Genomic DNA, 23,506 nt, shown 5'->3' with positions numbered 1-23,506 from the left:
CTATGGGGGTCCCTGGAGTCCTGACCCCCCCCCGTCCATGGGGACAGAGCTGGGGCTATGGGGGTCCCTGGAGTCCTGACCCCCCCTGTCCATGGGGACAGAACTGGGGCTATGGGGGTCCCTGGAGTCCTGACCCCCCCCCGTCCATGGGGACAGAGCTGGGACTATGGGGGTCCCTGGGGTCCTAACCTCCCCTGTCCATGGGGACAGAACTGGGGCTATGGGGGTCCCTGGGGTCCTGCGCTCTCCCCCCTCCATGGGAACAGAGCTGGGAATATGGGGGTCCCTGGGGTCTTATTGTCTCCAAGAAGGTAGAGCTGACAGGTGAGGGGGTGTCCTCATCACTGCTTGCTGGCACAGGCTGACACCTCCCTCCCTTCTGTGGCAGTGCTGATGAGGTTGCTGGGACATAGCATGCGGATCTGAGAAGTGCCACTTGCTCTGTCCTCTTTGTGCTCACCGTGCTGTTCAGGTGGGGCCAAGCAGCGGTGGCAGTACCCTGGGCAGTTTTGTAGAGCAGTGAGTATTATAATAAGCGCTGCCTCCTCTCACATCCCAGTCTTTGCATATTCCCACTGCAGGGATCCCATGGAGTGTTCTCAGGAACTACTCCTCTGCCAGCGCCAAGGAGAAGGCAAGGAGGAATGCCGTCTGTGAAAGGACAGAGCTGCTGGAAGGTACGTAGGGAATGCCTGGGGGAAGTGTGGTGGTCCCCCTTGTTCAGTATCCCGGAGGCTTGCTAAGAGTCTTCCCATTCTGTGTAGCTGTAAGGAAACTATTTGGGATTGAAGATACCTGTAGTGTGGGGCTTTCCATGGATTTGCTGGCTTACTGGTCATGTTCAGTCCCAAGGACCTAGAGGCCCACACTGTCCACAAGGGGCATCGAGATACTGTACAAGTAGTTCTAAGGGATAGTTGAGGACTCCCTTCTGGGTACAAGGGCCCAGAAGATTGATCTCAAACCTACTCTGTCTTTGGACCCTATGCACAGGTGAGCTCAGAGCATGCGGTTCTTGGAGAGAGTCCCGGAGAAGTAGGCTGACAGCAGGTTAGATGAGCGTGAGTGGGTACTTCTCTTCCTTACAGTGACATTGTTCAATTGCCCTGGATGCTGGGATGGGCCACAGTTTATAGACGGAGTCCAGAAAGGGAACAGTAAGAGTGGCTGATTGCCAAGAACTGCTGGGAGGAGGGCTGATGAAGGAGGGAAGAATTCCTTGTGTGTACTTTTTTTCATACCTTGTTTTCGTAAAAGGGTTCCTAGGCACTGTCAGAGATGAGGTCCTGGACTAGAACAAAATCTGCTACTGTACCTTGCATTTCCTGATTTGTGTCCCTGCCCTGTTTCCTGACAGTACTGAAAGCTCGACTGAAGCAACTCCAAGCCAGTAACGTTCCAGAGGTGACAGTCAACAAAGTGGAGCTGGCTCCGCTGGGGAAGGACAACCACCAGGTTCCACTGCAGAGAGTGATGGTTCCAGGTCCAGCAGAGGAGCAGTCTGCTCCCAAAGGAAAAGATGAGAACCCGGCCCGGCCAAGCAGCTGGGTCGAGAAGTTGAAGAAGGAAATGTATGTCAGGCAATTGAAGGTAGAGCGGAAGTTATCCATAGCTGCCTCCCAGGTGGCGTTAGATGGACAGGCCAAGGCCAAAATGAAGGGCAAGATAAAGGCCAAAGCCAGATCCAAGAAAAGCTTGAAGAGTCCAAAGGCTACAGTAATGCCTATGTGGAGCCAGAGCCCTGCTGGCCTCAGCCACGCCTATGCCCATGGCAAGCCCAGGATGGCAGAAATGAAAGAGGGTGCAAAGAAACGTAAGCCTCAGAAGGTGCTGGAGGACAAGGAGAGCAGCCAGTACAAGATCCTTCAGCAGACCGTCCTGTCTAACCTTGAATGCTTCCAGTTCTTGCATCAGCCAGAGGAGGCTGAGAGGTTCCTTCTCTTGTATCACAGCTCTCCTGTGAAGAGAAAGCTTTTGAATGTTGCTGCATACAACATAGTGATGCGTAGCTGGGCAAGAAAGGTACAGGGCTGGAGGCCTGTTTCCCTTGTCTGTCTTACTCTTGGCCCTGGGATGCCAAGACTTCTGGGTGGCAAAGGGCAAGTGATGTGCTAGCTCAGGAAGAGCTTGTAGAAACAGTGGTGGCAGTTCAGTGTCTGTGAATTTGTCGCATATGTCTTCGGTGACTGCACTCAAGGAGGTCATGGTATCTGCCTTTGATAGAAGGTTTGTGGGTCTTACTGGGTGATTTTTTGGGGGGCTGTTTAATTGGATATCTGATGCTATCCAAACTGGATGATGAAATGCACCAGCTAGAAATACTAGGTTGAGAAGGGTGGAGCTGATCTGAGACCACTGAATCAGGCCACTAAACCCTGTGAAGTAACTTTGATGGGGTCAGGATAGATCTGTTTAAATCTGAAATGGAAAAAAAGAGGCATGAAGTTGTGATTTAGCTCTGCTCATGTCTGTTTCTGTATCTTCTTTCCTTCTGCATCCTCAGGGCTGTTTGCACCGCATCAACCGGCTGTTTTCCATGCTGCAGTCCATCGGCCTCAGGCCCAACCTGGACTCCTACGCGGCAGAGCTGGAGTGCATGGGCCGTGATGAGTCTTCCGCCAAAGTCATCGAAAGGTAATGCACTTCCTCTGCCCCTGCGTACCACAATGACTCCTCTGCGAGCACATCTGAATATTCTGACCCCCTTCTGATGGCCAGATTTAGGGGTGGGTAGAGCCTTCCCAGTGGTCTGTGCTTACCACCTCCAGGTGGAAGCGAGATGTGGAAGGTGAAAGTAACCTTCCTTCCAGACAGAGCTGTTTCTGCTCCCCACTTGGAGCTCTTAAAACAGCTTCCTGGGCTGGCATCAGCCTCTCCCTAATCAGGTACCCTTTTGCTCTGCACTCACCCTCCTAGGCATTTCTCTCCTGTTTGCCTCTCCGTACTGCCCAGTAGGAATAGCTCCTCTATTCATTTTTCCAGCACCTCCAGGCAGACTTTACCCTACCTGGTAGGCTGAGCCAGAAACAGCTGTTTTTCACAGGGAGTCAGTTCTCTGGAGGAACTTGATCAGGAGATTCAGATGGGCTTCTGGGGGCATAATATACAAAATAAAAATGTCAGACCCAATCCAGTTAAAGGGACCCTGTGAGATCCTGTCAGGCTGGATCTAGCTAGTACAGCTCCTGGGTCTGGTAGCACTACCAGCTCCCTTGGTAGAAGATGGGGAAAGCTGGCGTCAAGAAAGCGTTCTGGTAGTGCTGCACGAACACCGTTGGCTGATTTGGGGATTTATTACTGCTTTTGTATGTTTCTTGGCTGGCTAACAATTTCTAGATGCCTCTGAGTGAATGTTTTCCAGGTGAACTGGTTTAGAAGTGCCTGGCATTGATTTTTCTGCCTAGGTGTATGTAGGTCTTCCATCAATTCAGCAATACACCTGTAGGACTGTCTATAAGCAGATGTTTATAGCATACTTGCATGGACTTGTCAATCCCAAGCCTCACCAGGGTGTGTGTATATGTGTGTAACCACACAGGTGTTTCTATTTGCTCACATTGTATGTTTGTGCTGTCATTTCCCTTACTCTCTTAAAGGTACTCCCCTAATTTGCACAGATGGTCAGTGTGGCAGCCTGCCTTTGGTGGCAGCACAGCCTGAGCCTTTGACTGGAGCATGGGAGACTGGATTCTCTTTCTAGCCCTGCTCCCAGGCTGCAGGGTCACTTTGAGGGAATAAGGTGGGATTTGCTTGCTTTTAGTGGGCAGGTGTGGGTTGGTTTCTGAGGAGGATGACTGCAAAGTAGAAAGGCTGTTCATCACTGAAGCTCTTGCCTGCTCCCAAGTGTCCTGAATGCAGTTACATCTGGAGCATAGTGCAGCAACAGGATTCACAGAATTTTGCAGTTCTGGCCAAGGGCACTTTAATGCTTTCCTAAAGCTGCCAAGACCTCCTCCTTGGGAGTTTTGCTTTCTGAGTGTGATTAATCCCGGGCTGGGAGTCTGGATCACTGCCGTTGCTGGAAGCTGTCTGTCCTCCCTCCTCCAAGGTCGCCTGGCACATAGGGCCAGGCCAGCCAGCAGATGGGGCTCTGAGCTTTTGTCATAACAGTGCTCTGCTGTGTCCCAGAGATCCTGACTCTGGCTTGGCAGAGGGAGGAGGCTGCAATCCTACAGCTTCTCCTGATCCAGCCCATCCTTCGGGGGGATGGCGAGTGGGCAGTGATGAGGGCTTCTGCGGTCCTGCAGCCTGGCAGTTGCCTCACAACAGCTTTGTAGCAGTTGCTGAGTATCATTCCTGGTGCTCAGGCAATATCTGCGGCATCAGGAGTTGGTAATATTGTGGCCAGGCTTGACCATTGCTTGTGATTTCCACACGTGTCAGCCTGAGCCATGTTCCCTGTGCCCCTGGCTAACAGACTCCATGAACAAACTGCAGCTCTCTGCTCCTTTGCCAGGTTATCTCCAGCCCCTTGGGTTCCCTTTTGCCAGTTCAGGCTGTGAGGAGAGCAGGGGTATTTGAGGATGAAGGAGCTTTTATCTTTTTGCTCAGTCTCCCCAGCAGAGTGTGAATGTGAAAGCCGCCTGCTCAGCAGAGGTGCTGGCTGGGACGGGGTGGATAATCGATTGCTGTAACCTGAGGCGGGTGACCTTGTCCCAAGGACTGGGTGTGCTCTTGGAGGCAGTGCTCCCACTCCAGCGACTCCTGCAACCAAAAAAGCATCTCCTTGCCTCTCCCTATGCGCAAAAGGCAGAGAGCTCCATATGTTCCCACAGGACAGCATCCTGCTGCCAAGCTATCCACCAGTCACATTGTTGGACTGAGGATTCAGCTTTTTGCTGGTTTTCTGTTTATGCCCCTTGCTACAGTGCTTTTCCCTTTCTCTGGGGCTGAGCACACATCAGCTAGGCCAGGTGCAAGTTACTGCAAGGCTTGCAGCACTTGTGTGGGGCATGCCTTCACGAAAGTGCAGAAGGGAAGAGGTATCCCAGGACAGGTGCACAGGGTATATGCTGGTTCCAGGAGCTGTTGGACCCTTTCCAAGTAAGCGTGAGAGAGTTGCATTCCCCTGAAGCTGCCCTTGGCATGAAGGGTGGTGCAGAGGAAAGCTGCTGGGGTCACCTACCATGGTGGCACTCTATAGCAGAGCTCCTGACTGCTATTAAGGGGCTGGAGCCATGTATCGATTTCCTCTCCTGAGGTCAGAGCTTGTTCTTGGTAGATGTCAGTCTCCAAGCCTTGCTTTGGGAGAGGTTTTTCTTCTCTGCCTGCCAGGGATCTGGGTGGGGTGGCTATGAGCCATGTAGCGTGTCTCAGTTCCCTACTCTTTAGGGGAAAAGTGAAGAAGGAGAAGCCTGATCCAATCAAAGCTCTCAGCTCCTCAAAAGGAGGCATCCCTAACCTGTCTTCTCCTCTCCGTGCTTAGTGTTCTGCTTAAAAACTCTTTGTTCCCTGCTTCATTTGTGCATATTTCTGTCCAACCACACTACCCCTATGAAAACAGATTCAGTCCAGTCCTATCTGCCCCTCTTCAGATGTGTACAGCGTCTGAAGAATGACGGCTTCCATGTGGATGAGCTCTTCCAAAAGTGCCTATTTGAAGAAGATGAGAAGGAGAAGGTGCTGATTGCCATCAGGATGATCCAGCCCAACTACCAGCTGCCCCCTCCACCCAACCCTGAGACCTGCAAGTCTGCTTTGCTCCGGGACTTCTATTCCAGAGTAAGCCACGGAGCTCAGGGAAGTCTCTCTGTGGAGGGAGGAGGTATTGGAGCTGGGAAAATTGTGATCCTGGGTGTCTTCAGGATGCATTGTGGTCCAGCCCAAGTCTGTAATACAGGAAGATCTTTATAGTCTGATCTCCACTCAGCAGCCCATGTAGTCACTCATCAGACAGCTCCTTGTCTCCCAGCAAGTAAGTATCTTTAGCAAGAGCCTTACAAAGCAGCAGATGAGCTGAGGGCTGGCAGGGGGGGCGGAGATGAACTTCATACACCAGAGGGGTGCCTGACAGTGGCACAGGAACAAGGCAGTGTCTGGAGAGGTCTTTTACCCCAGACTCTCTGGGGCTCACCAGCCAGAGTCCTTAGACCTCTGGGTGCAAAGGTACGTTTAGCAGGGGCTCATACCTGGAAAGGGAGCTGGGAGAACAAGCACATCTTCTCTTCTTCTGGCCTTTGGCTCTTACTGCCTCACTCTTGTTGCAGGAGAAGATAGTGTCATACCCCAAGCTGAATTTTTCTGTGCAAGAGTTGCGAGAGCGCTTCCAGCAGCAACTGGAGATGGAGCTGAACAACACCATAACCATTGAATCAGTGGAGGCAACCAAACCTCTGACCTCACAAGCCATTAAAGCGGTAAAACTCAGGGAGTCTGGGGCAGCATGTCTGAAGGGAAGGAGGGCAGTTCAAGTTTCAGTGTTGGCAGGACCTTTGGTAGATGTGCAGGGGTCAATGCCCTAAAGAGGGGGGCAGATCCTTGATGATATGCCCTTGCCACGGCATTTCTGCTTCACTTCCCTTTCCTGTATAGCGTAAACTGCTGGCCACCCTCCGTTCCCAGTGGCATGACTCCATCCTCCAGGCCCTGCAGAAGTCAAAGCACAGCATGTCCAAGGTTAACATGATGTCAGGGTACAACGTTCTCTACCCCTACCTGTGCCTGCTGCCTGATGAAGAGTATGTGGGCATCATGCTGCAGGTAGGACCCTGCCCTGCCCCTGTGGAGCCACAGGCTTCCCAAATCACCATAACAGTACCATGAAGCACGGGTGTCTTATTTGGACCAGCAGAATCAAAACATGAGTCTTTAGGTTTCCCCAATTTATTGAGTCCAAGCCCAATCTGCTCCCTCTGCTGGGTAGCCAGAGAAACCCCTATTCTGTATTGGTCTTGTTACACTCTTCATCATCTGCTCAGCGTAATGGGAATCAGCTTCTTCCTCTGCTCCCCATACAGGGACTTTAACTCCTACTATGCTTTTCTACTCTCTCTTTCTGTTTCTCCCTCCTTAAGTTCCTCTTTGCCTTCCCCTTTCTCAGGTCCTCAACACCCTCTCCCCACAAGGAGAATCCCTGGCTATCTTGGCCAGGGAACTAGGCTCAAAAATCTACAACAGATACATTACCCAGAGGAAGCTGCGCAGTCGCCAGTTAGATAAGGTCCAGGAGGTCTATGAGGACTACATCCACCTGCTGGCCAAGGATAGCCAGGTAGGTAGGCCTGGGAGAGAGGGGTGACACCAAGGCCTGTGGGAGATGGAGCAGCAGAGTGGAGACTGGGCTAGGCAAAGTTTGCCTGTCCACCTCCTTGCAAGCACAAGGGCTAGATTCTGGGAACTTGCTGCTGCAGAGGCTGTGAGAACCTGTAAGGCCCCATCTAGCACTCTGTGGGCCCCCTGCCTTGTGGTGCCAGGGAGCTCAGTTCTGGTACAGCAATGGTATTTCTGAGCTTGAAGGTATTATGTCAGCAGAGTTGATCATGTGGAGACAGGCATCCTGTGTAGGAGAGCTCTGGAATTTGTGGAAGGTGAGCTTTACAGGAGGGTTCTTGACAGAGCTGGAGGGGAGAGGAGAAAGGTACTAGAGCCACAGATCTAGACAGCAGGAGGGTTGGGTGGAGGCAGATGTGCAGTTTGGAACAGAGGGTCAGGGTGGTGTGGGCGCAAGGTGCAGAGATGTGGCTGGGGGAAGGGTTTTACAGGCCGGGAAACCGGCACTGCAGCAGAAGCAGCTTCCAAGTGTTGAGCTCCCCGCAGCTGCTGTGAGCAGCACTTCCCCAAATATTCCTGTCAAGGGGGAACTTACAAGGACACAGAGACAGGAGGAGCCTTTTCAGAGCCAGGTTCCAGGTTACACAGATCCCATCCAGTGAACCTCCTCGGAGCAGTGTGGCTGATCCCCCTCTAACTGACCCCATTTTCTCTCCTCCCACCTCCCAGCCTGACAAGTACTTGCCACGGGAATACTGGGAGAAGCTGGTTGCAGAAGCAGGCTTTGGGCCTTCCCTGAACTTGAAGGACTGCAGCTGGCCATACATGCTTCTCATGCGCCTAGGCATGCACATGCTGGAACTCCTTGTGCAGGCTGTCAAGGTGCCCAGGAATATCCTCAATCCCCGCTTGGAGTCCAAACATATCCCTGTCCTCTACCACGTATACTCCTTCCGCAACAGTTGGCAGGTGAGCCAGAAGCACCTGGTTCTGTTCAGACAGTGTCATTACTTAACACGATCATTATGTAATCACTAATTAACCACATGCTCTTTCAAACACCATCCCCAGTTAGTACTGCTCTACTGCTGTCTTTCAACTCTGTAATTCTCCCCCACCAGGTTGGGCTGATAAAGCCCCACCCAATCTTCTCCCAGATTGTGTCAGATGCTTCTGAGACCATGCTGACTTTCAACTCCTTTGTCATACCCATGCTGTGTCCCCCAGTACCCTGGACCTCCCCCCACTTTGGTGCCTTTGTCCTGAATGACACCAAGCTGATGCGCTATGTAGATGGGGCCATCCAGCACCAGATACTCCTGGAACAGTGTCCTCAGGTGAACCTCCACCCTGTGCTGGATGCCTTGAATCAGCTGGGTAATTGTGCTTGGAAGATAAACCAGCCAGTGCTGGATATCATCATCTCCATCTTCAATGACAAAGGCAATGAGAAGCTGGATATCCCACCACCCATCTCTGAGGCCCCCAAGCCTCCTGTTGCTCCCAGCAATTCATCTGCCTGGAACAAGTCTCAGAAACATGAGTTGTTGTTGTGCAAGAAGAAGACAGCTGAAATGCACAGCTTGCGCATGGATGCACTCTATAAGCTCTCCATTGCCAATTATGTCAGGGACAAAGTGTTCTGGTTCCCCCACAACATGGACTTCCGGGGCAGGACTTACCCTTGCCCACCTTATTTCAATCACCTTGGTAACGATGTCACCAGGGCCATTCTGCTCTTTGCAGAGGGAAGGCCATTAGGGCCCAAAGGCCTTGACTGGCTGAAGATCCACCTCATTAACCTCACAGGGCTGAAGAAGAAGAATGCCTTGCAGGAGCGGCTGGAATATGCCAATGAAATCATGGAGGAGATCCTGGACTCAGCTGATCACCCGCTCACGGTGTGTGGGGAAAAGCTGACAGAGCTGTGTTTGCTCTTGGGGTGATGTGGTGGGACCCCAAACCACAGGGGGATAGATTGGGCTCAGAGAGCCTGCAGCTAGTCATAGGCAAGTTGCAGGTGTTCTTCTTCAGTGACTGAAAAATGGAAAAGTTGATCTTTGTTTGAATCCAAATGGGAATTGTTCCAAACACTCTAAGGAAAGAATGTAGTTATGCCTTCTTTAATTTCAGGGGAGACTTAAACGTTCCTCTCATTTAGCATAACTTCTAGAAAGTAAAATAAAATGGGAATGAGATCAATTTTGAAACAAAGTCATTTTGAAACATAGCATTTTGAGCAGAAAAAGTAGAACAAATTGTTGTAAAGTTTCCTAAATAACACATTTCTATCTGAAAACATGGTCATGAAATGTTAGGGAAATTGAGGCATGGTGAGAGAAAGTGCTTTGTCCAGCATCTACCTAGAGCCAAGAGGCATGGCTTCCCCCCAGATTTGCTTTGGAGTGTGTAAGAGCACTGCCTCCTCCTACCAACATGTACTTTATTGTTCCTAGGGCAGGAAGTGGTGGATGAAAACGGATGAACCCTGGCAAGCATTGGCATGCTGTATGGAAATCGCAAAGGCTTCGAGGTCTCCAGATCCAGCAGCCTATGTCTCGCACTTCCCTGTTCACCAGGTGGGAGCCTGACAGATCTGAATGGCCTGTGTGGGCTAACTCTGGGGGAGGAAAGAGAGCAGAGCAGAAAACTCAGGACAGTTTAGGTCTCAATTGCTGTACGTGCATTACTATGTAATGCATCCAGGTTTTCTTAAGAATGGCCTTGTAGCCTACAGGTATCTTGGTTTGAGAACAATACAATTAAGTGCTACTTTGCTTGCATTTGACTGAAACAGAGCCACTGTCAGCTAGCTCCAGGATGAGGGACATGCCAATCTTATCTTCTCGAACTGCAGGATTGGGACTGGAAGCCAGTCTGATCCAGGCTGGATGAGATTTGGCATGGTGCAGAGCAGCACCTGCCTCCTCTGAAGTGCTCAGGACTGCTCGCCCTGCCCAGCCCTCTGCAAGGAGCACACTTTAGTCAGTTCTACTGGTGGCTGTTGGGAGGCCTTTGCTTCTTTCCTGTTCTGAGGGCTGTAGCTGAGTAGCTCTGCAGGAGCAAAGGGTGGAAGGTCTGGGCCTGTGAAAAGGAGGGTGGGGACAGAGATCAACTGGGTCCCCTGCATTTGATGACATGGGTCTTATTCACTGTGTACCCTATCCCCAGTCAGTCTCAGACATGCCCATGCTCTAAGCTGGGCATGTTCTGTCACTCAGATACTTCTCAGCTCTCTGAAGGCAACTGTCCTTCCTAGCCAGAAAGTGGAGTCCAGGCAGCAGATCAGCTGCTCCCGTTAACCAGATCTCAGCCCTTTCTCCTTGCCATGTCCCAGCAGATCTGAAGCTCTCTGTATGGCTGCTGTCCAGCCAGCCGTTTATCTGCACTGATAAATCCCTTTGCTTCACAGAAGACAGTGATTAATTATTTTCCTGGTGAGAGTGGCTTGCTCATTTATCTCATTAGAAGATCAGTTGGCCCTAATGAAGTGTGTGGGGGTATATCTGCCAGCAGCAATGGTCTGGAATATGTATGAGACCGTCTGAACTGAAGGGCTGTGATGGTATTGTGATGACAACAAAAGATCAAGAGAGCAGTTAGAGGTGTGTAGAGGGTGCAGTTAATAAAATTTGAGCAAGGACCTTCTCTGGAGGGCACAGGAGTAGCTCTCCACCTGAGTCATCAGGGCTCAGTTAATAGAGGTAGCTCTTCTGCAGTGACAGGGCTGCCAATGCCCTGTGTATTTTCCATTCTCCATCTTGCTGCACTGCAGGGTGTGGGAAGGGAGGGGGGAGAGGAGAGGTGGACCGATCCTTTCAGCAGCTGCAGGCTGTCTTTGAACATGTAAAGCCCAAACACTGGAGGAGCAGGGGACAGTCTGAGGCAACAGTAGATTTTCTATGAGAAGTGTTTCTGCTGATGCTATTCAGAGAGCAGCAGGACATTCTCGCACCATTGCTCAGGTCCTGCCTGTCTCATCCAGGCTGATCTTGGTCCCAGGAGGGCAGTCAGGTCAGCTGCTCTGACAGATCAGTCAGTGTGTGTCTCTGTAACTACAGATTTGGGAAAGATTGAGTCAGGAGCTGGGTTGCTTTTCTGTTACAAAAATGTTTTCATTGGTCATGGAGCAGAAGCAGCACAGCTAGAGCTTCGGAGTCAGCTGTGGGTTTACTAAATGATCTTTGGCTTGTTCTGTCTCTTCTTATCTCTGCTTCTCCTGGGTTTTCTAAGATCTATTTTGAGTGTCAGCTCTTGGAGCTTCTCTTACCATCCCAGACGAATTTGTCATTTTCCAGATTTTTTTAGTTTTGGCATTTCCATGGAGCTTTAATGTCTTTGGAAACTCATAGCACAGAGGGGGAGGCAGTGTGATTTGAGGGGTTGGTTTGTTTGTCTTTTAAATCTCAGAGACAGCAGTGGTTAGTGATGAGAGCCCCAGAGAGGGAAACTGGCTAGAAAGGAAATAAAAAATGATGTGGGCCTGGCCACTGCTGGGAGATCAACCCCAGACCTGTCCAAAGGGAAAGGAAATAGAGGCAGCTGGGTCAGAATGGTTACTGATGTGCTAGTCATTAATGGCAGATGAGCAGAGCTCCATCCATACATTAACATCTCCTTTCCATCCTGCTCTCTCCCCACTCTCAGGATGGCTCTTGCAATGGTCTGCAGCACTATGCAGCTCTTGGCCGGGACCTTATTGGTGCAATCTCTGTCAATCTGATGCCTTGCAATGTCCCCCAGGATGTCTACAGTGCGGTGGCACAGCAGGTAAGGCACAGTGGGGTCTCAGGAAGGGGCCTCTTTAACCTGCCTCTCCCTCTTCACTAAGAGTTGCACAGGGCCACTCCAGTTCTCACAGAGAAAGGTCAGGATAAGCCCAGTACACAGAGGGCCTGGGAGACTTCAGCTGGTTAGAGGCAGAGCGAGTGTCTTCCTCCCTGTGTGGGAATCACTGCCCCAGCTGCAGAGGAGATCTGGCTGGAGATTCATTCCAGCTGAGGACAGAGGTAGCTGTGAGCCATGGGGATTTCTGCACCCCTCCCTTCTGAATTAAATCTGGAAGAAGGACAGTAGAGAGATGGAGAGCAAAGAATGTTCCTTGTCTCATGATAACATCTGGTTGGCCCACAGGTTATGGGATTGCCTTAATTTGAGCTGTGTAGGGAGGAGGGATTCAACCCTTGGTGCTAATGCCAAGGCTGCAGTTTTCTTGGCAATGTGTAGTATGAAATCAGCCTGCTGGGAAGTGTGCTGAGACTTACCAGACTTACTCTACTGGCATTAAACTCCTGGCAGTCACTTCTAGATCTCTCTGTGCTTTATAGAGGCAGCACTGTACCAGAGGGCAGGAGGAGGCACATAGAGGGTGCATTTGTTCGAAGTTATGATCAGAGTGGCAGAGGCAGGAGGAGAACCTGGCTCCTGAACCACAGTCCTAGTGCCATGTCCGTGTAATATGTGGCACCACCCAGCTGCCAAATGACAGAGCTCTGCTGAGGCAGCAGTGGAAAGCTCTGGTCACCCTTCGCTTGCACCCTTCACAGTTATGTGAAAGCCAAACACCTCTCGATTCCTGCTGCAGAGGATCTCTGTTATGCAGGGTTGGTGAAGATGGGCTGTAAAGTTTGTGGTGGGAGTTCAGGCCAGGCAGCATGCAGTTGTTGGGGGCGGGGGGGGGGTGTTTCATGTGGCTCCCTCAGCTCACGGTGGGACTGACCTCCTGAGTGCTGTCTTCCTCAGGTGGAGGAGTTTCGGAAAAAGGATGCCCAGCAGGGAGTGAAGATTGCCCAGGTGCTGCAAGGCTTCATCAGCCGCAAGGTGGTGAAGCAGACAGTGATGACTGTGGTGTACGGTGTCACACGCTATGGTGGGCGGCTGCAGATGGAGAAGCGTCTGAAGGAGATTGATGACTTTCCTGAGGTAGTGTGCTTGCCCCAGTCTCCTTCTGCTGCCTGCACTCAGGCCCCCTTTGGCAGGGTTTTGCAGTTCTCAGCCCTTGCCAGGAGTGGCACCTGGACTGCCTTTTTTATGGGTTTCCCTGCTACTTGCTCTCTCCTTACCCTCTGAATCTCAGCTAGCAGAGGGATAAGCAGGACTGAGCACCTGTGTGCCTGTGCTGGGCTTGTGCAGCATGGAGGAAGGGCTCTGCAGGGAGAGCTGTTAGCCAGCACATGTGGGTGGGGAGAGACATGGTTCCTCAGGTGAGGCCATTTCTCATCCCTCCTGTGCCCAAACTGGAGGCATGACAGCTTCAGATGGTGTTTTGGATATAGAACAAGGTTTATTACTGTTCTGTTCTCCCTGGAAGTGGCACCTCTCACACATGTATTTGTCCCTAGCAGACCTCTTGAAGGCTTGGCCCTCTTGATGCATTTCTTGTACTGTGACCCCATCATGAAACAGTTCTTGCCAAGTAGATGATTTGCTGTGGCAGGCTGGTGCTGGGAGCACTTCTGTCTGTGTGTTGTGTTCCAGGGGGCAGATGAGGCAGTGAGAGCCTCTTGGTCATCCAGGGACATTACACAGAGATCAGCCTGCCACAGGACAAGGAACCACGTGAAATGTTGGTCTCAGCCTTCCTCAGTGCACAACCCCTAGCCCTCTGCAATCTTAGCACAGTCTGTGGTGGAGGCAACTTTGAGGCACCTTGATTGGCCCATGGGGTGGATAGAGAAGCTTTCTTAGCTTACCCCTGCTCCCATCACTTTGCTTTGCACTTCTGTGACCACTTTGCCAGCCTTTCACTCTGCTTCTTGTCTGTGCAGGAGTACTTGTGGGAAGCATCTCACTACCTCGTGAAGCAGGTTTTCAACGGCATCAAAGAGATGTTCTCCGCAACTCGAGATATCCAGGTAAGGTGCCTGCTGCCTCTATTCTCTCTCGCCCCCTTCTTCTCTGGCCCTGCTCCATAGACCAGGGAAGCAAGATGCGGAGAGGTGATTCTTCTGTGTCCTGGCCCAGAGAGACTACTCCAGTCTCAGCCTAGAGGATGTGGGGGTGGTGCCTAGTGCAGGACCAACCTTCCCTGTAAGTGTAGGACTTATCAGGCTGTAGCAGGAGGTCAGTCTTGCCTGTGCTGGGAGGGAGCAGGGTATGCCCAGCTGCTCATGCTAACTACAGCCATTTTCCTCTCCTCTCCCTACTTCCCCTCTTCCTTCTGCCCAAGAACTGGCTGACGGAGAGCGCCAAGCTCATTGCCCAGTCAGGACAGACAGTGGAGTGGGTCACCCCACTGGGTCTCCCCATCGTGCAGCCCTACTACCGAACCAAGTCAACTGTGGTGAGTATCTGGTGTGCAGGACTGAGTTGTCCATCTACTCCTCCCTCTGCCATGTTGAGGAGCAGAGAGAGGGCAGCAGGCTCCTGACACAGCAAGCTAATGGGGCAGGAGGTTGGTATCACCTGTGGGTGAGCTTGGAGAGCCTGTAGGATTTGTGTATGTAGTCACACATCCTCCAGCCTCATTGCTCCCTGCAGAGACTGGAGTGTGTGGGTGAGTTGGTGAGGAATGTCTGCTGCTCCCTGTCCCCACTCACTCAGCTGGGATGCAGGCCTGTTTCTCTTACCGAGAAGCCTTCCTCAGGGCTGGTGTGATTCATTCTTGCTGCTCTCGCATCCCACGCACTCCTGAACTGACTCAGTTCTCCCTGACCTGCCTTGTCCTCCCAGCTGCTCTCCAGTGGCCTCATGTCTGTTGTGCAGGGATGGAGCAGGCAGGTGCTTTTCACCTGCAGGAGCCCTTTTCTTAGTCTTCACAGGGAATAAGGTGTGAATCAGTATGACACTGTGAAGGGGTGAAGGATGTACTAGCGTCCACAGGAAGGGGAGGCAGGCGAGATGCCAGTGGAGAGTGACAGCTGTCATGGGAAGCAGGATGCCCTGGGCAGGTCCCTTTCCAGACCCTGCATTGCAGCAAGGGGACTTCTCTTGCAGAGCAGAGTAGTGCATTGGCATTATTACCTCTCCAAAATTCGGTAGCAGTGTTGTGTGCCTTATGCTGTCCGGGCAGTGCTGTGTAATGGTTAATCCACTTTCTTTCTCCCTGTAGCTGAATTGCGGTATGCAGAACTTGAGTGTGAAAAACTCCAGCAGCAATCAGTAAGTATTAACTCATGGTCTTTAGTGAGCCCCTTCTGAGCTCCCTTTTGGAGTCCAATGTCTTCAAATATCCTGCCAATGTGTGGCAAAGCTCCTGGCATCCCACTGAGTTGTGGAAAGCCAGCAGTAGGAGAGGAGCCTTGTGCTCCTTCAGCAAGGCCTTGGGGCCCTTCAGAGCTGCATCCGTAAACCCAGATCTTGCTCAGCACTGCCTTTATGCATGGCACCACTTTTTCCTGGCCCCTTCATCTTTGGTGTGGGAAGGGCCCCAGCTCCTTCTCTCTCTCTCTCTCTCTCTCTCTCTCTCTCTCTCTCTCTCTCTCTCTCTCTCTCTCTGTGCTGCAGGAAGCCTGATACAGTGAAGCAAAAAAACGCCTTTCCACCCAACTTCATCCACTCCCTGGACTCCACCCACATGATGCTCACGGCTCTGCACTGCCTTAGGTAGGAAATGGGGGCAGCTTGGGCTCTTCCATGAGAGAGAGTTCCCTGGCAGGTGTGTGGTTGGGGTTTCTGGCAGAGAAGTGTTGAGGGGAGGTAGCAGGGCAGGGATGGGAAGCCCTTGAGGGTTAGCTGTCTCTCTTGGAAGATCCTCAGATCCTGTGCAGGGAGTCCCCACCTTGGGTAGCCCCCACTAATATGCTAGTGAGAGGGTCTACATGAGATGAGGGACATCAGAGAGAGATGGGGCTTTCAGCACTACTTCATGGCACCTTCTGCTGCTTCCTAGGCAGGGTCTGACTTTTGTCTCAGTCCACGATTGCTACTGGACTCATGCGCTCACTGTGGATGTCATGAACCAGGTAAAAGTGTCCTCTCTAGCCCCTTGTGAGCAAAGATCTTGCTGATTCATCCTCTGGATGTTTGCCAGCCCTTGCTGCCCTTCTTCCCCTGGGCTTTGCTTCATTTCCTGGCTTATTCACCCAAGCGAGGTGAATATAGGGTGCTTGTTGGCAGTGGCAGCTGATTTCCTGTGCCACGGCCTCATCTCCTGCTGTACTTCAAGGAGGAAGTCAGGGAGAATCTGTGTGTAAATCAGTGCTAAATGCTCTGGCACAGATGAGAGTCAGTGCCTCTATCCTGTCCTGGGCTCTTTCCCCTGGAGAGCTGCAAGGGCCTGTTGTACAATAGATTGCTAAGGGGAGTCAGCCTTCACTTCCCATCTCCCCAGGCTGATTCCCTTCACCCCCTGGCAGCCCCCTCCCATTTTTGTCTGCTGCTTTTCCTGCCCCTAGCCTCTGACTGTCTTGACTGAGAACAGCATTGAGGGGAAGGAGGGCAAAATGTCTGTTAAACTGCGACTCACCATTGCTCCCTGAATCAGATCTGTCGGCAGCAATTTGTGGCTCTACACAGTGAGAAGATCCTGCAGGATCTATCTGAGTTCATGCTGAAGAAGTACTGCAGGTATTTCTTGCCTGTTTGCTGCTCCTCTCACACCGCTTCTCCTTCCTATCCATACCGATTTCCTCTCCTGGGAGTTGTTGTGCTGGAGTCCAGCTGCTCATGGGCTAGGTTATCTGCCTGGAGATTGGCCTTGAGGGAAGTTCTACTTCCTTGAATGATGCCCAAATTGTGTTAGACCTCAGTGTGAAAGCAAGTTGTCTCAATCCCTTTGCTGCAGAACTGAAGTAGGACTCAGTGCTTGAATCCCTTTGTGGGCCTGGGGTGGACTGTGATTTCTGTGCCTTGATTTCCCAATTGTGAATGAGATAGGAAGGGATAGTGAAGATGCATGCTGAGTCAGAGGCCCTTCGTTGCCAGAGCAGAGCCAGAGAGGTGCATAGACAGACCCAAAGTGGCCTGAACCTCCAAAGGTTCAGCCCTTGTACATGCCTCAACACCCACTTATGGTTGCTGTGGCAGAGGATGGGCTCCTGCTGTTGCCGGGTAGGTAGCACGTTCTGGAAAAGCAGCAGTCTGTCATCAAGGTCCAATGCTGGGGAACAGAGAAGGATGTGCCTGCTCCCAGGGCTCCTGTGTTAACTCACTTTTCTTCTAGTTCATCCAGCCCGGGAAGAGAGACTAAAGCCCTTTGGCAGAAGAAACTGATGGAGCAGCTGTCGAATGTCCCTAAGACAGGTAGGAGCACAGGACAGGAACTTTAAAGTTCTGGAGCAGTTTGGAAATGAGGAGGGTATCCAAAGCTGGACACACTGATGCTCCAGTCAGTCATGCAAAACGGATCCCCTAAGATTAGATTTTCCTGTCTGCCTTGAGCTGCACAGCCTGGAAGCAGGGCCTGGAGACATTCCCCTGCAGTCTCCCTGGGAACTGTGCCTGCCTTTCTCTGGAGTTTAGCCCCTGGATTCTCCCTGTAAGCTGACCTGGTTGATGCTGTCCTCTGTCTCATTGCTCTTCTCCCATTTGTTCCTGACAGCAAGGCATTAGCCTGGAGATGGGAGCGAGGCACAGAGCATGGTAATTGCCAGGATCTGGATGGTATACATGCAATCGGATTAAGGCAATTAGTTTAACCCCTCCTAATCCCTAAGCCATGCCTCAGCCAGACCATCTGGCTAAACTTTGTTCTGTCTTTGCAAACCAAAACAGGCAAGTGCACTGGCCCATGCTGTTGAACAGTTGTCGTGGTCTGCGTGAAGTGGTTGTGATCCAGCGGCAATGTAGCATCTTACAGCAAGGCTGTGAACTTCCCTCTTCCTTCCCCTCCTTGCTGCTAATATGCTCTTCTGTTCTGTTCTTCTTCCCACTGTTCTGGAGTGAATTTTGAGGGACGTGAGTCCCTAGAAGAGCTCTGTTCCATTGCTGTCTGGATTCACCCTACAGCAGGGGCTGAGCTGAAATACAGTTTTCTGTGGGCAGCTACAGCAGGGCTTGGGGGAGAGCCTGTCCCTGTTTCTGCCATTCCCTACCCTTCTTTCCCTCAACCTCTTTTCTCTTGCTTTCCCTAGGTGAGTTCAACCTGAAGAAGGTGATGGAATCCACCTATTTCTTCAGCTGAGACCCTGGTGACCAGCAGCCCTGAGCTAGCTGTGGACTGTTGACCACCTCTGATGCTGCAGTAGGAACTGGCCTCTGGCCCATGGGGCTCCTCTATCCTGCATCCCCTGTGGGAAAAGGGATACAGCAGCCAGGCCAGCAAGAGACGTCCATCCAACTCAGAAGCTGGGTGAACTGGGACTCCTAGAGGAGTACAGGAGCAGCTGAGAGGCCAGTGGGGAGAGGGGTCTGTGCTGTTGCATCTGCTGTTAGTGCCTGCTTCCTTGGCAAGGGAAGAGTGTTCAATGCCCTGCTGCTGTCTGGGGACTGGTGCTGCCAGCCAGTCCTGGGGAGGACCACATCTTCCTGATGCAGAGTCAAAGAGGTGATGGATAGATGGTGCTGGCTCTCCTCCATCCTCGCCTCAGCACTGCCAGGCTTCACAAGAGACATCCCTGCCACTGCTATGACCTCCAGTGCTAGCCTGGCAAGCCCTGGTCCTTTGCCCTTGCCACCCCCTCTCCTCTTCACCACTGGGGCTTGGACCTCCCAGAGCATTAGGCCACTTCACTGCCCTGCTCAGGGGGCCAAAGCTGGCTGGAGCAGGAGCCTCTGGCTTTTCCTCACACTGCTGTTAGCCGAGCCCAGTCCTGCCTGTCCTTGAGGCCTGCCAGGATGGGTGAGTGATGCTCTTCATGTGTCCCTGGCTGGCTGCTGGACACTAGCACATCTCTCAGTAGCCTTTGCTGCTCCTGGCTGTTGCTTAGCCTTTTCATTTCAAGGGATCTGTTTAAATTCTGCTGGCTGGATCTCAGCCAGAGAAAAACTGTTAACACTGGGGCAGAAGTGTATGATACTGTAAATAAACTTTTTTTTTTTTTTTGAAATACTACTGGGAAAAAAATCCCTCTCAGCACCTTTGTCAGATGTCAGAGGGTTGCCGAAGCTCTCCACTAATGTTACCTGGGCATGAGGTGGTGGGTAGGGCTGCTGCTCCCTGCACTGAGACAAGCAGGGTCCAAAAAGCTGGTGTGAAGCTAGTCTCTCCCAAGGCTGCCACAGCTTTGCTGGTGGTTAGACTTCAGTTATTCACAGGAGTACATCACAGCTTGGTAAGTATTTTGTAACAGAAGTGAAGACAAAACTTTCTGCAGCATTTGCAGCACAGACTGGATGCATTGCAGCTGCAGGGTGGTGGGCTGTGGCAGCTTGGCCCTTGCATTTTTGGCTAGGAGCCTCCTGTCTCCCTGAGACTGTGGCCTTCCAGGCTCCTGCTTTTCCACCGGGCTGAGCTGTTTGTCACACTGTTCCTGCTGGGGCAACTGAGGCTGGGAGGACTCTGAACTTGCTCCCAGCGGCAGTTGGGCGATATCCAGCCAGGCACTGTCTCAGGCAGGAGTGGGTAGAGGAAGAGAGAGACGTGACGCTGCCAGCAAGCAGGAAAGCTTCCTCCGAGGAGGCATTTTGCCTTGTCATTTTTCTGGCTGGAAAGCGGCCCTTAAAAGGACAAAGCCTGGGGTAGTGCCCGATGGCAACGCTCAGAGAGGGCTGGGCAAAGGGCAGGCAGCTGAGCTGGACTGGGAGCAGCCAGAGCCCCAGCAAGGAGGGACCATAGCAAAGGAGAAGCAGAGACAGAGTCGCGTAGCACTGTCAGTCGCTGACGTTTATTGCACAGGATGGGCTGGATGGAAAGGTGGCTTCTTGGAGCAGGGCCCTGTCCTGCTGGCTCCACAGCTACACTGAGCTGGGCTGGCACATGGCCACTGCCCCGTGTTGGTAGGTCGCTGCATACATTCAACACAAAAGGCTCAAGAGTGCTAGGCATTGAGGCATACACATGCACACACGTATCTGTATGTGTGCACACATGCACCCAGACATGCTTGCACATGCACACACAGTGCATGCCTTCCCAAAGCCTTAAAGCCAGGACAGGCTGGCACCCTAAACCATAGTGACTGCTCCTGAGTCTGTCCCTGGTGCTGGGGTCCCCCCACACCCCAAGCTCTAGTGTCTGGGTTTTGTCCTAATGTGACATTTCTAAATAATTATTTTTCATCTGTCATCTCCCCTCATGCAGTCATTTACAGGGACTGCAGGGACCCAGATTAAAAGTAAGCTTATGGGGAAGTCTAGCGGAATTCAACCCCCAGTCCCTGTGGGGCCAGCTGAGACAGGACACTGCGTGCACGCACTTACTAACCTTCCCAAGGCAGCATTCCCTCAGCCCCCACAACTTACCTCCAAGTCCTTGACCATCACCCTTTGCCGTGATGCTCCTGGGAGGGGGAGGAGGCAGGGACACACGCACCAAGGGCTGCCAGCTTGCTGCAGGGCTGTAGCACTTGCATGTGCCTAAAACCCCAAGGGGGTGTCCTGCAGATGCACACATATATGTATTCAGGGCCTATATATCCTAAACAAAGTTGATCACAAGGTGATGCAGCTGTGGCTTCTGTGGTGTAGTCAGGGCAGGGGGGCAATAGGGCTTTGCCATGGAAAGCAGGAGACAGGACAGACTTTGGTTGGTGGCAGTGCAGCCAGGATGCTCGGCCCAGCCATCGCCCTCACATTTGGGAGCCTGTCCCCACCCCACAGGCTCCCCCGTAGCTGCCCTTGATCTGCAGTGTCTGGTGAAGATGGGAAGAAGCAGGGACTGGAGCCACGGCAAGGGAGAGGCAGCCTTGTGCTGTGCTACCCCAGCTGGAAATGTGTGGCGGGGAGGGAGTCGGAGGTGAGCTATGACTTGCTGCCACCTCCATGAACCTCCGCGTCCAGCGCTCTCCTCCCTCCACCTGGCCCTGCTTGGCTGGCACGAAGCAAAGGTCACAAGTTGGAAGACAGCCTGGATTTCGCTGGGTCCGTGTCGGGTGTGCTGCCTACTGAATCCTTGCGGGCTGCCGCCGAGTCCTGCTGCAGGGTGGGCGGCCCCGAGTACACGGAGGCTGTGGATGCCTGGTGGGACAGAGCCACCCGCGAGGGCATCTGGCCCCGAAGCCCCGTCTGGGAGCCAGAGCCCGGTGAGGCTGCAGCTTGGCCTCCCCCAATGGAGGTGGAGGACTCACGCGCCGAAGACGGCGGGCTCTGGGTAGTGCTCGCCGACAACCCGTGGGGCAGGGAGGGCTGCGAAGCAGATAGGGGCCGCGAATCCTGGCTGAGGCTGCTGGTGTGCAGGGCCTGCGTGCTTTTGTGGACAGCCAGCCTCTGCGGCGAGCCTGGTGCTTGCTGCTGGCTCAGGGAGAGCTGGGAGCCAAGCTGGCCCTTGGCGCTTCCGTAGACGAACGTCCGGCTGGCCAGGGGGCTTTGGGATGGTGGGCTGGGTGCGGCTGAGGCGAAGGTGCTGGTGGAGGTGGGCAGGGTTGAGGGCTGCGCCTGGTCCTGCGAGGGTGATGGGTTCGCATGTGGCATGGGGGGCGGCGCCTGCTGTGAGGGGCTCTGCTGCAGCAAGACCGGGGAGATGGCGAAAGGGCTGGGCACCGCCTGGGCATACTGCAAGCGGCGCATCATGCGGGGCGAGCCCAGGGCCATGGAGCCCACCAGTGGGCTTGCCATCTGCGGGCAGAAGCTCATGGCAACAGCTTGCTGGAGGGTGGCGATGGCAGAGGTGACCTGGGGCTGTACAGGGCTGTACATGGCCGTGTGCTGCTGCAGCTCTGCCTGCTGCACCATCTCCCGGTCATACTTGACGATCTCCTGGATGATCTCATTCTCCTGGTTGTTGAAGACGCCTGAGTTGAGATCGTGCTGCACTTTGTGGAGCAGGATTGAGTTCTTCTTCCCTGCAGGGAGAGGGTCAGGCCAGAGATAATGGTGAGAACCAGCACTAGGGCTACTCTGGGTCTCCCTAACACTGCTCTGGTCCTTCAGCACCCCACGTAGCTGTTACCCCATCCCTGCAGCCACCTCCATTTGCCACAGTTCCTCTGTCACACACTGGAGTCTTTTCTAAGTAGCCAGCAGCACCCAGGCCCCCTCCAGAAGTCCCCTCTTACTCTGCTCTGGGCATTTATCCAGCAGCAGGGCCCAGTGAGGGGCAGCACAGAGGAAACGAGCAGCAGAGCAGGCAGGCTGCACCTGCAGGGGAGGAGCCCTGGTGTCGTGGGCTACCAGGAGCAGCACTGCACTGGCTGCAGGCCCACAGTCACTCGCTGCCCTACCGATGCGGTCGAGGCGGTCAATGGCCACAGTCTCGAAGGCTCGTCTCATCATGGGGTACTCCTCCAGCACCTCGTTGAAGTTGTCCACGGAGAGTGAGTAGAGGCGGCAGTAGGTGTCTGCTCGGACACTGGCTGTGCGCCGGCCACGGGTCAGCAGGCAGATTTCTGGGGCAGGAAAGGAGGGGATAAAAGAGTGCTATAACCAAAACATTGCCACTGAGGACCAGGAACTAGGTGGGGAAACTAAGACCAAGGGGCAAGAATCACAGAGCTCTGGGCATCCTGAGACAACACAGGAGTCCCAGGGGCTCTTGCAGATGCAGGGAGGCTCAGGAGCAGGCAGAAAAGCAGCCAGCAGGTCCCCTCACAGCACTAACCTCCAAAGTAGGAGCCATCGGAGAGTTTCATCTCTTTGTTGCCCTTGGTGAGGATGCTGACCACCCCATGCTGGATGAAGTACATCTTCTTGCCAATGGTGCCCTCACGGATGATGTAGTCGCCTGGCTGGAACACCTCGAACTTCAGCTTGGTGAGCATTGCTGTGACGAAGTTGGGGTCTGCATTGGCAAACAGTGGCATCGAGGCCACCAGCTTGCGGCAGTTGAAGTTCACAATTTCCTGCAGGGGAAGGGGCATGAGGGAACCACTGAGGTGAGGGACGCAGGCCACCAGGGCAGGCTCACGCACACAGACACGCCAGCACGCATGGGTACACACTCAGACACAACTCTGCAGGGACACAGTCACACACAGGTGCATGGAGGCACAAAGCCAGAGCAAGAGGCCCTCAAGCTGCTCCACCCAAAATAGTCACTCACATCCTGCAGGAGCTGGTGTGGGACCCACAGCCTCACCAGGGCATAGAGCAGAAGGGTCCTTTCCTCATGGTGGGCTCCTGGTCGCCCCAGCGGCTGTGTCCTGCTGCCATCTCTGCAGTAGCTGGAGAGAGCCCTTACCTCACGCAGGGGCTCATTGAGCTCCCCCAGGATGCTGTCCTCATCGAACATCTTGCCCTGGTAGCGGTGCTCGTAGTAGTCGTGGATCTTCTGCCGGAAGTCGGCAGGCAGCTTGTGGAAGGACATGTACTGCTCCACTTGCTT

The 23,506-nt window shown here is 53.1% G+C and overlaps 2 protein-coding genes across 2 annotated transcripts in view; one reads left to right on the top strand and one right to left on the bottom strand.

Moving 5' to 3' along the window:
* The first annotated feature begins 220 nt into the window (after nt 1-220).
* Nucleotides 221-19,139, top strand: POLRMT (RNA polymerase mitochondrial). The gene is made up of 21 exons (XM_085315987.1): nt 221-311; nt 582-677; nt 1,358-2,022; nt 2,504-2,634; nt 5,535-5,721; nt 6,207-6,356; nt 6,532-6,699; nt 7,040-7,210; nt 7,939-8,178; nt 8,331-9,110; nt 9,666-9,788; nt 11,857-11,979; nt 12,952-13,131; nt 13,977-14,063; nt 14,378-14,491; nt 15,260-15,309; nt 15,655-15,753; nt 16,040-16,112; nt 16,634-16,716; nt 17,312-17,391; nt 18,222-19,139. Exons 1-21 carry the CDS (start codon nt 221-223, stop codon nt 18,269-18,271), a joined length of 3,741 nt encoding a protein of 1,246 aa, XP_085172113.1. The 3' UTR covers nt 18,272-19,139.
* Nucleotides 19,140-19,886: 747 nt separating this feature from the next.
* Nucleotides 19,887-23,506, bottom strand: part of HCN2 (hyperpolarization activated cyclic nucleotide gated potassium and sodium channel 2) — a 9,950-nt gene continuing 6,330 nt past the window's right edge. Inside the window, exons 4-7 of the mRNA XM_085315985.1 lie at nt 23,363-23,503; nt 22,784-23,024; nt 22,407-22,571; nt 19,887-22,028 (exon numbers count right to left, since the gene is read on the bottom strand). Of these exons, the coding sequence (XP_085172111.1) occupies nt 21,076-22,028; nt 22,407-22,571; nt 22,784-23,024; nt 23,363-23,503 (1,500 nt within the window). The 3' untranslated portion in view covers nt 19,887-21,075. The remainder of the gene's footprint in view (nt 22,029-22,406; nt 22,572-22,783; nt 23,025-23,362; nt 23,504-23,506) is intronic.

This window comes from Rhea americana, unplaced genomic scaffold, assembly GCF_003343005.1.
Source record: "Rhea americana isolate MKP2758 unplaced genomic scaffold, rheAme1 scaffold_446, whole genome shotgun sequence".
Taxonomy (NCBI): Eukaryota; Metazoa; Chordata; class Aves; order Rheiformes; family Rheidae; genus Rhea; species Rhea americana.
Note: the sequence above shows the minus strand (reverse complement) of the source record. Positions and strands in the feature narration are given on the sequence as shown.